This window comes from Harpia harpyja, chromosome 8, assembly GCF_026419915.1.
Source record: "Harpia harpyja isolate bHarHar1 chromosome 8, bHarHar1 primary haplotype, whole genome shotgun sequence".
Taxonomy (NCBI): domain Eukaryota; kingdom Metazoa; phylum Chordata; class Aves; order Accipitriformes; family Accipitridae; genus Harpia; species Harpia harpyja.
Window position 1 is genome coordinate 42,569,807 of NC_068947.1, and position 12,824 is coordinate 42,582,630.

At 37.5% G+C, this 12,824-nt stretch overlaps 1 protein-coding gene across 3 annotated transcripts in view; it reads left to right on the forward strand.

Annotated features, from left to right (window-relative positions):
• Window positions 1–12,824, forward strand: part of CBLB (Cbl proto-oncogene B) — a 140,045-nt gene that overhangs the window by 115,680 nt on the left and 11,541 nt on the right. For 2 of the 3 annotated variants that reach the window (XM_052794471.1, XM_052794472.1), the window contains exons 14-18: window positions 2,477–2,620; window positions 7,839–7,927; window positions 8,027–8,158; window positions 9,451–9,588; window positions 12,183–12,302. In XM_052794471.1, the coding sequence (XP_052650431.1) occupies window positions 2,477–2,620; window positions 7,839–7,927; window positions 8,027–8,158; window positions 9,451–9,588; window positions 12,183–12,302 (623 nt within the window). The remainder of the gene's footprint in view (window positions 1–2,476; window positions 2,621–7,838; window positions 7,928–8,026; window positions 8,159–9,450; window positions 9,589–12,182; window positions 12,303–12,824) is intronic. The other variant, XM_052794473.1, reaches the window with a different exon arrangement.

The following is a 12,824-nucleotide window of genomic DNA, read 5'->3' on the forward strand; positions in this document are numbered from 1 at the left end:
TTCTTTGTGGGCCTTTCAACTGTCTACCTGAGAATACTACAGAGTTCTCATTGTCCCTGTACATTATTACCTTCTGTCCTTTAAGTGGCTCTGCAGCAGTGACACAAACCTCTTGTCCATCTAAGAAATCAAGGATGGAAAAAGCAATTTCACATTGCATTGCTGTGTGAAATTTTGCTCCCTCTACAGAAAGGGGTTGAAAACTGCAATATAGAGTTTGCAGTTCAGTGCCATAAATCTTCTTTCCCCCTCCTTTGCAGAAGAAGATGGATTCCCATCTTTCATGAGCTTGTTTCTGAATGTCGTGATTTAACCCCAGCCAGTAACTAACCACCACGCAGCCGCTCACTCACTCCCCCCCACCCAGTGGGATGGGGGAGAAAATCGGGAAAAGAAGCAAAACCTGTGGGCTGAGATAAGAATGGTTTAATAGAACAGAAAAGAAGAAACTAATAATGATAATGGTAACACTAATAAAATGACAACAGTAATAATGAAAGGATTGGAATGTACAAATGATGCGCGGTGCAATTGCTCACCACCCGCTGACCGACACCCAGCCAGTCCCCGAGCGGCGATTCCCCGCCCCCCCTTCCCAGTTCCTATACTGGATGGGACGTCCCATGGTATGGAATACCCCGTTGGCCAGTTTGGGTCAGGTGCCCTGGCTGTGTCCTGTGCCAACTTCTTGTGCCCCTCCAGCTTTCTCGCTGGCTGGGCATGAGAAGCTGAAAATTCCTTGACTTTAGACTAAACACTACTGAGCAACAACTGAAAACATCAGTGTTATCAACATTCTTCTCATACTGAACTCAAAACATAGCACTGCACCAGCTACTAGGAAGACAGTTGCCTCTATCCCAGCTGAAACCAGGACACTGAAGACAAAAGTATATTCAGGATTGAAGGAAAGAGTGTCTGAGAAGATTCAAGTAGCTAGGGAGCTCTAGACTTTCAATATATTCAAACAGAAGCAGCACATCTGTCCCCTTCTTCGTTTCTCCCTTTTTTTGTTTATTAATTTAGTGACTTGCTAGTACTCATGGTAGTTAGTTATTCGGTTTTGTTCACAGGGTACCTGGGTGTTCTGAAGTCATGTGGCATCATCTACAGTAAATAGTGAAAGACATATGGTTTTCCTTTGTGAAGAGGTGTGCTGCGTGATTCAGGCATTGCTTGGGTTGAAAAAATGAGGAGATAGGCCTGGCCTGTCATTTCAGCTCTTGCCCTTACAATAAAATCAAACTAATTAGACCACACAGTAAGAGAAAGTATGTCCACTTTCTTCTTATATATCCTTATAGTCCTTAAGAACTTTCCTAAATGATGTATGAAGTACATGGATCTTGTAATGTAGCATGTAGTTCAGCTCAGGGGCCATTACCCATACTTTTAAGCCACAGATCAAAATGGTTGTGGATACATTGCACATCTTTGTTCAAGGTCCTCCAGCTGTTGGCTTGTTTGGGGGCAAAGCATAAAGGTGCTCTTCACTGCATAATGTAATATCCAGATGATTTGTGAAGTTACATGCTTTTTGTTCCTAATGTTCAGCTAGTTCAAGAATGAAACTTGTTTGTGGTTTTCCTCTATGATCAACCTAAAGTTAAATTAAGCCCTTAATGTAAGCTTTTGTATTTCAGAGTTCCTTATTTATCTTAATGTATTGGAGTAATTGCTATAAATGGAGGGGCTCTATGTATAAAAGAATAGGTGATGTTGATTGCTAGACCTATAACCTAGCTAGTTAGATTTTATGAAAGCCAAAAGATGATGTTGAGCTTGTTAATATCTAACAAAATTATTTTCCCCAGACTGCTCACTAAAATGAAATTTTTGCCCATTTTATTTACACTTATATAACAGAAAGCCAGATAGTAGGAGTTATTTTTTTGGTTTAGAAAAAGTTTCATATCCATCAATATTCTCCATGATGGAACTTGTTACCTGTAAATGGAGATTGTAAAGCGTACCTCTTTCCTGGGTTTCCACTGCTTTCAAGATGTGTTATAAATCACTGTCTGGGAGAACAATTAAAGACAATTATTGTTTGAAGTAAAACTAATTTAAAATACAGGCAAATTCTGGGAGTTTGAATATGTTATGGCTGGAACAAGACTTCTCTCAAAGGGTGAATGTCTGCTGCCTCACTGAGCCCTGCTAAATACTGTTTGCCCTGAATTAACTTTTGTTTAGTTCTTTTGATAAGTGCGAACAGGTTAAGCCTTGTAAGTGCCTTTTTAGTATTGTTAATTCTTTGCAGTTCTCTGCTATGTTGTGCTTGCTTAAAGTAGCTGCATTCTCAGTGACAAAAAAGCCAATAACCTTACAAGTTTTAGTTTGACATGGTGGTTTTGTTACCTTATGTAGCAGACGTATTGAGGATGTTTAGGCTAAAGAAGAGTATTTTCTGTATTAAACTGAGGTTGCTTATGTAACAGTTAAAGCAAAACTGATCTTCTTCTCATTTCCTTAGATGCCCTGTTCCTTCAGTAAATTCTCTGTCTGATAAATCAAGGGATCACACAGATGATGATGATGAATACAAAATTCCATCTTCACATCCTGTAATACTGAGCTCACAACCATCTCATGGTCATAATACAAAACCTCTTGCTCGGTAAGATCATTTAGCAGCCTTGAAGGCAACTTATTTACAAAAACTCTGCTTTTTCCAAAGTTTAACTGGATTAAATGTTTATAATGATGGTTAAGCTTGCCTGCCTTCTAAAATGCCTTATCTTTTCAAGCTTGGATTACTTATGCCTCTGTTTCATCTGACCACCACCGCAGTCATAAATCTGTGAAGTTCACTTTGTTTTATCTTTCTTGCATCAGAACTGGGTATTTTTTGCTGTTGAATACCATTTCTGCAGTTGATCCTTTTTTCCTTTAGGTTGAGGTTTTCAGAACTGACCAGGAGATTCAACCCCCACAACTCTCGCAAAGTGTAATTTTAAGGAGAATTGTGTGACTGAAATTCCCAGTCAGCTTCGAAAATCTTAAACATTCACGTTTTATGTAATTCATTTTGAGAAGCAGCGCAGTACTAAAAAATAAGTGAATTGGCAGCTGTATGTACATACTTTGATTCTCTTTTTGTCCCATGTGTGCTATGCCTTTTTAGCTTTTTGAGCCTGTTTCACAGCATATTTTCTTTGTGCTTCTCAGGAAGAGAACCTTTTTTTTAAATTCAGATGAAATATATCTCTTTTGCTTTAAATGTGTTCTAAATTAATATCTCCAAACTTTCACAGTTCTGAATTATTAATGGATTATGGCAAGGAGATTTGGAGCCAAGGGACGTGACAACTGAGGGCTGTGTCATTCCTGGTGAACTTCTTGGACTTTGACTCATAAAAAAATCTGAATGTATGGAATTAAGAGAATAAGTGTTGGGAAAAAGAAGGGCCAATTCTCTACTGGTCTTGTAAACCAAAAGTATCATTGATATTCAAGTATTGATCTAAAATGTTCAGACTCTTCTGCTATTAAAAAAATGCAGTGACATATTGCCATTCTTTCCTCTCTCTGTCAGAATGTAATGGCAAGGACCCACCATCAATAAAGCTCAACAAGTCTCTCACCCCAAAATTAGCCAATTATAATTCTTAGACCTCTTCAATCAGAATTTAGAACAGGTGCAAAAAAGGTCATAGTCTGATCACTCCTTGCATGCGGGTTAAAAAGTGTGTTTTTATTAGAAATGCTGATCCAACCTTCACTGTGTAAATGTGGATATTACACAGTTGTCTGAGCTTTGTGATCTTGAGTACTTAAATTCCTATCTAATGTATGAGACTTTAAAAAAAAAAAAAAAAGTTGATGAATAAAACTCTCAATGTTGGCCAAGCAAAAAAATGGGAAGAAAAAACCAACAACTTTCCAAGGTCCTAATCCTTTTTACCTGTGCCATTTTTTATCCAAGTGTGTTGTGCTTCTGCACGGGAATGTCTTTCTGTAACATGCAAAGTTGTTAATAGAGGCTGAATTGCTTGCATGACTAGGGTTACACAGGATGTAACATTTCTTAGCCAAGAAGTCATCTGCAACAGAAGAGAGCAGTATGTGGGCAGATGACCTTGGCTTAGCAGCTTCCGAGGGCTATGTCTAGGTTAGCAAGTAGCGTGGTGCAGTAGGAGTGAATCTGTAGAGGGGACCATTTGACTCCAAGGACCCCACATCCACACTGCATGTTTTGGGAAGTTTGGGATTCAGTCTAGCCCTAACATGGTCCTGTGGCTGGAGTACCATTTACTAATTACAGCACATTGGTTGAGCTCCTGCAGGACATCTTTTCAGTTAACATTGTTGTTGTGGTTTAACCCCAGCCCAGCCATCACCTACGCACCACACAGGCGCTCGCTCACTCTTCCCCGCTCCCAGTGGGTTGGGGAGGAGAATCAAAAAGAGAAGTTAAACTCATGGGTTGAGATAAGAACGGTTTAATAACTAAAGTAAAATAAAATACAATAACAATAATAATAAAATATAGTAATAATAATTGAAATGAGAAGGAATATAATGGATGGGGGGTGGGGAGAGAAATAAAACCCAAGAAAAGACAAGTGATGCACAATGCAATTGCTCACCACCTGCTGACTGATGCCCAAGCAGCAATCCACCCCTCCTGGCCAACTCCTCTCAGTTATATGCTGAGCATGACGTCCTATGATATGGAATATCCCTTTGGTTAGCTCAGGTCAGCTGTCCTGGCTCTGGTCCCTCCCAGCTTCCTGTGCATCTGCCTGCTGGCAGAGCATGGGAAACTGAAAAATCCTTACCTTAGGATAAGCCCTACTTAGCAACGACTAAAACATCAGTGTGTTATCAACATTATTCTCACACTAAATCCAAAACACACTGTACCAGCTACTAAGAAGAAAATTAACTCTACCCCAGCCGAAACCAGGACAGTCATCCAGAAACAATTGAGTCTGCATGTTCTGAGACCTTTTTGCGATGTAAACCAGTGTAGAAAGTGCTGTAAGTGGGAATGACTTGTGGAGATTTGTTTCAATTGATACTCCTGACCTGGACTAAAATGCTAATATCTAGATGCACCCTGAAAGATTTCTTGAGAAAATAACCAACTGGAAAACCAGAAACTTCTCATTTTTTTGTATCCTTCTTTTGCAGAAAAAAGAGTTGAGTGCTTTCAATTGGCTGGTACAGGATGTCAGCAGGCCATTAGAATTACTAAAAGAGGCTGTAGGTGGAAAGCTGATTTCAAAGTTTTTTCTAGTTTTTAGTTTATTTTTTAGCTAGCATACTTGGTTTTGCACTTACGGTGGGCTTTTTTGGAATTAATCCAGGACTTGCTGCAGAGAAAATACCTCAGTTTGCCATTCACGTTGCTCTATGATTAAAACCACCAACTCATTTTATAATATATTCTGATAAGAATTTTAACTCGAAACAAACCATTCTCCTAAGCATTAAAAAAAAAAAAATTTTCTTGAATATTTGTGTATGAATATATATGATGTTCCATATACTTAAAATGTCTCCTTTTAGCTAATGTCACTGCTTAGATGTGAAAGCTGAGATAAAGCTTTCAAAAAGAATCTTGGTTCTGGTTGATGGTGTATTCTTTTAATGCACTTCTTTTAATCTCATGGGGAGGGGAGTGTCAATAAAAGGTTAACTTTTCAGTATTGTTTAGCAAAACTGTTAACAACAATATTTTTCTTTTTTAATTGTCATAAATTTTTAGCACCTTTCAGTTCTGTCCCTGATTGTCACCTTCTCTTACCTCTTTCCTCAGTGTTGCTTCCTCAGTTCTTGGATAGTACTTAAGAGTTTTCTGTAAACTAAAGAGCCTACAAAATTTCTTCTGGATATTTTGTAATTTAGGAGCTGTGTAATACTTCCATCCTACCCCCAAATTTGTACTGCCTCTAAGACTTTTTGCTCTTTTACCAGTAGATACGACAATGCTAAAAATATTACGAGAATAAAACAAAAAATTACTTGCAGTCTTATTTTCTGGCAGCTCAGTTAATTGTATGGTTTGTTACAGCTGATCATCTCTTCCCAGGTATGGGGCAAGTTCAGCAATAAGAAATGGAGGGAAAGAATTTCAGCATTACTAATTAGACGACTACTAGAAGAATGATACATTATTATATTCACTATCTTTTCCTAATAAAGCTTTTTCCAAAAGGAAAAGGATAGAAGGCTTGCTTGTTAGTACTCACTTGCTGCCCTTCTTTCTGGTGTTTACTGTTGATGTAAACAGGTATTTTAGCGTGATTTGTAAACTGATCACTTAACTGGGCTCGTTATGACCTGAATACTTCTGAAGTGGTGCGATGTTAAATTATCTTCCTGCCTGTGGCTGGTTAGATTATCGAAAATGCATAGTAGATTCAAATTAAAGTAGAAAATATTCTCAAGTTATTTCGTATATGTGCTGAGGAGTCAAAGAAAGTGTTGCGTCCACTGCATTTGGGAGATTGAACCAATCTAATTTCAAAGGTAGAAGCAACACTTCCTCTACCACTTCCCTGGGGAAATTAATTCATAACAAAATAGCTCTTACCATTAGTCTTTTTTTGTTTTATTTTTTAAGTCTTGTAATTATTCTTACATTTGTTTCATTATTCCTTGTTACAACTCTTGGGACCACAAACACAATTTCACTTCCTCTTTCCTGTTTATATATTTTAAATGATTCCAGACCTTTATTCATTTCTCCTTTCCATATGGCCAAAGCTGATAGGTTTATTAATGTTCATACTATTGGTAAAAACCCAAGATCTGAAATTTTAGCTGTGTATAGCTCTAGCAGATTTGCCAGTATTTAGTAATAATGGTGCATGGTGGGTTGGGATTTTTATTTTGAAGCTGGAATTGTTTAGCACGGTGGCCTTTTTCCAGAGAAACTCTCTGGTTCTTTCTGAATATGCAGGGTCTGCAGTACCAATGACAGGAGTAATTTCCCAGTTCTTTCACATTAATTAAAACAATATTTAGTATTACGAAAAGGCTTTTGTTCTGTGTTTTTCCCTGCTGTATTTGAACAGAGTCACCTTACAAAAATAATCTCCAGTATTTTTCTGACAAGATTATAGGCAACTTTGTACTGTTTGGTTTAGATGATTTTCATATTTAATTTGACACTGTTGTTTGATTTTGAGGGCATAATATGCTTCCATTTTAAAAAATCAGTAAACTGGGGTAGAAGTCAGTGAGACTCAGCTTTTTGATACAGAAATGAATAGGCACCTGCAAAACTGCTTTAGCTAGTTCAATTTTTTTTTTTTTTTTTTTTTTTTAGTGTTTGGCTAAGAGTTTATTTGAAATTTGTTATTGCTAGTGGTGTGTTGTGGTGTTCTGTTTGGGGTTTTTTTTGTTGTTTTGTTTTATTTTGTATTTTGTTTAATGACTCTTCTGTGTACTTCAGTGTGGATAATTATGAAAACCCACATTTCCCTTTATCGTGTTTCTGCTAGGGAAAATTCAACAGCTGGGAAGGTGAAATAGGATTGAGTCTGTGACTTAACTGTGTGAATAAACTAATGAATGACCTGAGCTCTGAAGTGAGGACTATGTTTAATGTTAGTTCTTCCTCTATCTTGTATTGCAGCCTTGAGTAAGTTATTTAAGCCATGTCAGTATCCCACCAAGAAAGCAGTATAATCCTGCAGAGCAGTTTTATTGATGGTTAACCAGTATCTGCTCTCAATATAAAAAGCATAAATTTTAAAATTGGTGCAGCTTATTATCTTTCATACGTTTCCATTTAGTGAACTGCCAGCTCAGGTACTTCATCATTCTGGGAATTAATACTTGGATAACTGGTTGATTGCTTCCTGTTTAATGTCTGTCTTCAGGGTGTGTGAGAATGGTCAATGTGCTGGAGTAACGAATGGAACACACAGTACTGCTTCTGAGATGAAGAAATCAAAACACCCAGAGTTAGGTATGTTCTTATTTTTCACTATTTAGCAAGAAAATTTACTCTGTGCTGTTCTAGGGGTACAGCAAGAAAACATTCACTTCTTGTGATTGTGTCATTCAGGAGATGTCTATGATGCACCTACTGTTCCGGTACCTTTGCCACCTGCACGACCTCCTACCAGAGACAACCCAAAACACAGCTCTTTGCTCAACAGGACACCCTCCGATTATGATCTTCTGGTGCCCCCTTTAGGTTGCAGACTTTTTGCTGATTACATTCAATGGTTAACATTGCCTAGATGAACCAAATGCCATGTTTATTGAAAAACAACCAATGTTGAGTATGTTAAGAGTACCAAACAAGCTATGGGCTAAATATTACAACTGTAAGTCAATATTTGTGTCAGTAATCTGTACTCAGTATCTGTCTGCAAGCCCTCATGCAAGACAGACAAAAAGGCATACTAAATCTGTATTCAAGCTATAAAGAAAAGCAAAACCATTTTCCCTAAAAAAATTATAATTTTTGTCCCTTAATAGGAAGTTTGAACATTGCAATTTAATGCAAGAGTGGAGGGCTTTTCCTATTGTAGCTTAAATAATTCCATTTTTTTAATCAAATACGAAGAATGCCGAAGAGGTTGTATTTTAAGTCAAAGAAAACAAAATTAAATTAATAAGTTTATTTCTGGTTTTCTCCACTATCGAGGGATGGTTCAAAACTCACTGCTGCTTACAGTCACCAAAAGCTATCATTTCCAACCCTGATTTCTGTTCTGTTCTACACAAAAGTCAGTGAGCTCTGCATTATATACAAGGGCTGTGCTTGGCCACTGCCCATACCTTTATTGACAAACTCAGCTGCATGATTGTATCTGTGTGTGTCATCATCCAATTTTCTGGTTCCATAAAACCTTTTGAACATTTGCTATGTTCTTGCACTATACTCTCTCTGGTCCCTGAAGTGTTCCTGAGTTGTGGGAGTACATAGAATTGAAGGCAGAAGAATGCGTAAAAATCACACTGCTTGGTAATTCTAGCCCTGTCTGCATCACCTTTGTGTAGGGGGTACATTCTTTTGCCAAGCTCTAGAAAATTCAGTTTATATCTGGGGTCAGAGCTTTAGAACAGCAGGTAAAGATAATACACAGTATAAATGTAGCAGATTCAATGTAGTCAGCATTGGTGTTTGAATATAAATATATTTGCTTAACCACTGAAACATAGCTGTTATTTTACAATGATATTTAGTGAAGCTTTCATTATAATACACTCTCTGCAACTAAGCCACTAAAAGAAATCTCTCCCCCCATCACAGAAAAGAAACTGAGCACTGCAAAAGGTCGTTCAGAGCATGTTTTAGAAGAGGGCTGTGCATAGTAGGAGTCAGGTTTACAATTTCATTATTGGAGTCACTGCACTGCTAGATGAACCCTAGGAGTAAAGGCCTCAGGGGAAAAAAAAAAAAAAAAATTAAGCTTCACTCTTTATTCTACAGTTCTTAATGAAGTTTTGTTCATCTAATACTTCTTTTCTAAAATGCAGGTGAAGATGCGTTTGATAACTCACCCCCTTCGCTACCACCACCACCACCACCTGCTCGGCACAGCATGATTGAGCAGACAAAACCTGCTGGCTCAGGAAGCCGACCTCCTTCAGGACATGAACTGTTCCTTCATTCTGGTAGGAATACAATGGAAACAAGATATTTTATTTCATTTTGCTTTACTTCAGAAGCTTATCTGTTCCATGATAAAGTTGTCATCAGGCTTCAGAAGTCTGTTTTGTCTTTACTTCATTATACAAAACGTTAAAAAATAGGTGGTTTTTAATGGTGGAGATGAAACAACTCAGAATATAAAAAGACTTCACTTTTCGTTATCACTAAGTAATGAAATAAGGTCAATATGTCTATACCAAGCTAGACATTTGGTAAATTGTACTTTTCTAGTAAGAGTTATTACTTGTGAAGTGCCAAGTTTTGTGTTGTAATCTGTGATACTAGTCCATATCCTTTTATCAACTCCATTCTTTTCTATAGTAAAACATAATTAATGGAGTTTATTTTCAAGTTGGAACTTGGGGAAAAACTAGAAAATAAGGGAAAAAAACATCCTGCTTTGTTAGAACTGTTGTAACATTTTGCTGCAAAACTATATTAATTGTGAACACAGTTGCAGGTGCCTGTGGTTCATAACCTTTTTGATAAGTCAAGCGTTCACCTATCTCTCCCCATAAATCACTGTGACACTTTTTCAGTCTGGTATTTTGCTTGTAAAAGATATAAAAGCTATATTCACGATTTACGATTTTTGTCTCTGAGTTGAGAAGTATTTGATTGTCAGGCTAATTAAGTTGAATACATTTGCTGCTGCTGATACAGATTACAACAGGATTTTTGTGGGTTATAGTGCATGTCTGTGAAGCGGCATTTTTTTCTCTGTGGAAGCTTGCAAAGGATGTTGGTGTCTTGAAGTTTACCTGTCCCAGGAATATTTTCAGTGATTATCTACCTTGCGGTGTGGTTAGATGTCTTTCTCCTCCTGTCTGTTTTTCTTAGAAGCTGCATGGAAAGGAATAAAATGAAATGTTTTGGCGGTAGTGTTGCAGGAAGGCCAGAATGTAGATGACAAGCAGTCCTGTGCAACTCCATAATGGTCTGGCAGGTTGTCGGGTGTTTGGCTGACCTTTATGAATGATACTAGCTGTGGGGTGAAAGTGAGTTAGTTTAGGTTGAACTGGAGTGACCTTTTATGGAATGTTTTTATTATGTATTTTTTGCCAGCAGTCAAGGCCTGACATGGAGTAATTTGCCAAAACTGTGTATACTTTAAAATGCAAATTCAGCTCAGTTTGTTACTTTCTCATATAAGCCTCTGAATGCATCCAGGTAAAAAGACTTAGCATGTTACAGGATGTAAAGGTTGATCTTCATAAATACAGGGCCAGGAATTAATTTATCTTCTACACTTCAAAACAAAAATTATGTAATCATCAGCAGTCCAGTCTGAATGGGTGGCTCAACTCTGTCATCTGATGCAGAAACACACACTGCACCATTCAGTTAATGGGAATGGAGAGGAAAAATAGAAGCCCTCACACATAGACGCACACAAGCTCTGTCTATCTGTGTGCAGTTCCCAGAAACGTGCAGAGTTTTAAATTATTAAATGTTATTTCCAAATAATTTTAAGAAGCATCACTGATAGTGATAGTGATAGTTAAAAAACATCTAATAGCTTATAATTAAAAATCTGGAAAATGTCTGTAAGACCATGTATTGTTCATATTTGCATAGTGAATATAATCTTACAGCAGCAGTTTTCATTAATCTTAGAAGGGTATAAATCTTCTTCGGCTTACGTGGTTGTGTGGATTGGTCTTTTTTTATTCATATGGTATTTCTAAAGCCATATTACTCACTTTGCATCTTGTCAGATAAACTGCTGTAGATGATTTATGACGCGTTTTTGATGACTGGTTTCATACAAGTCTTGGGGGTGGTTTCTCAGCTATCCATCAGAGCCTGTCAGACTAGAATAATAATCTCATCATCAACAACAGCAAAAAGTTGCACTCACATACAAACACTGTTATGAGCCCGGAGCAGAAGCGAGGTTCAGGATGATGTTAGCACTTGCTCAGCTGCATCCTCAATAGCCAAGGAAAAAAAAAAAACAAAACAGGAAGACACAATATGCCAGGACTATATATTTCTTTTATTTTTTTAAATTCTGTTCCTGTAATCAGCAGAGAGAACTGAAAAGTCTAGTCACAGCCTTTAGCAGTCCTGGTAATATTTACCCGTAGCTGGGACACTGTGAATAGGAAATCTGCCCTGCAGTCTTTGTGAACTGCAAAGCACAGAGGTGTTACAAAGCTCTAACCAAACTGATTAGTTGGGATATTTCTAATTCTGCTGCTTCAGGCTTTGCAACCTGTTCCATACTTTGCCAGGCACAATCCTAGCACTGCCAGGATTTGGTAATCAAAAGATACCTCACGGATGTAGACAGAAGAGCCATGGTCAGTGCAGGATACCTTTGAGCTGTGCTCTTGTTTTTGTCACTTGAAGACATAGTTACATGTCTACTATGCAAGTGTTGAATTTGGATGTATATGTGCATAGGCACGTGCTGTGGGGGAACACCTCTGTTTGGATTCATGGCTCCTCTGTCTGAAGGGAGGTTATTCTAAGCCTAACTTCTGTGCATCAGGCCTCCCCCAGATAATAGTTCTAATTATTCTAAGAGACCTTTTTGGTTCTGTTATTACAGATCCCCATTTTGATCCAATAACTGGTCATGTTCCTTTGCCACCTGCTCGTAGAGTAACTGGAGAAAATGTCAAAACAAATAGGACATCTCAAGACTATGATCAACTTCCTCCCTCTTCAGGTAAGGTAGAAAACTGTTCTTGTAGAAAATTACAACTTTATGAAGCAAATAACTTTAATCCGTAATGTCCATGAGGTTTTTGTCATTCCTGGCAACAAACTGCTCTACAAAAATATGAAATCATCAAAGGATAAGAGACTAAAGTTCTTCAGTAAAGGTAGAAGTGGCTACCTGTTGTCTGTAGGTATAGATATTACGACATCAATGTCACTAGCTGCCAGACTGAATACTTATGTGAGTTCTAGTGTTCCTTATTTTTTGAGAAAGGCAGAGATTTTTCTGCCACTTCTAAAGCTCACAAGAGATAAGAAGTCCTGCAGGGACCACATGCATCTCACTTCCATCTTTGTTTCATTGCTCTTAAAAAAAAAAAAAAAAAAAAAAAAGTAACTTCACTCTCTAAAGTATTACTATTTTCTGGTCTTTTTTGCTAATATGTTTGTCTGAACTGCTAAGAAAATTTTTTTTTTTTTTTAAGAAAATAACAAGAACCAAAACCAATTAAAATTCAGTCTTCCATTT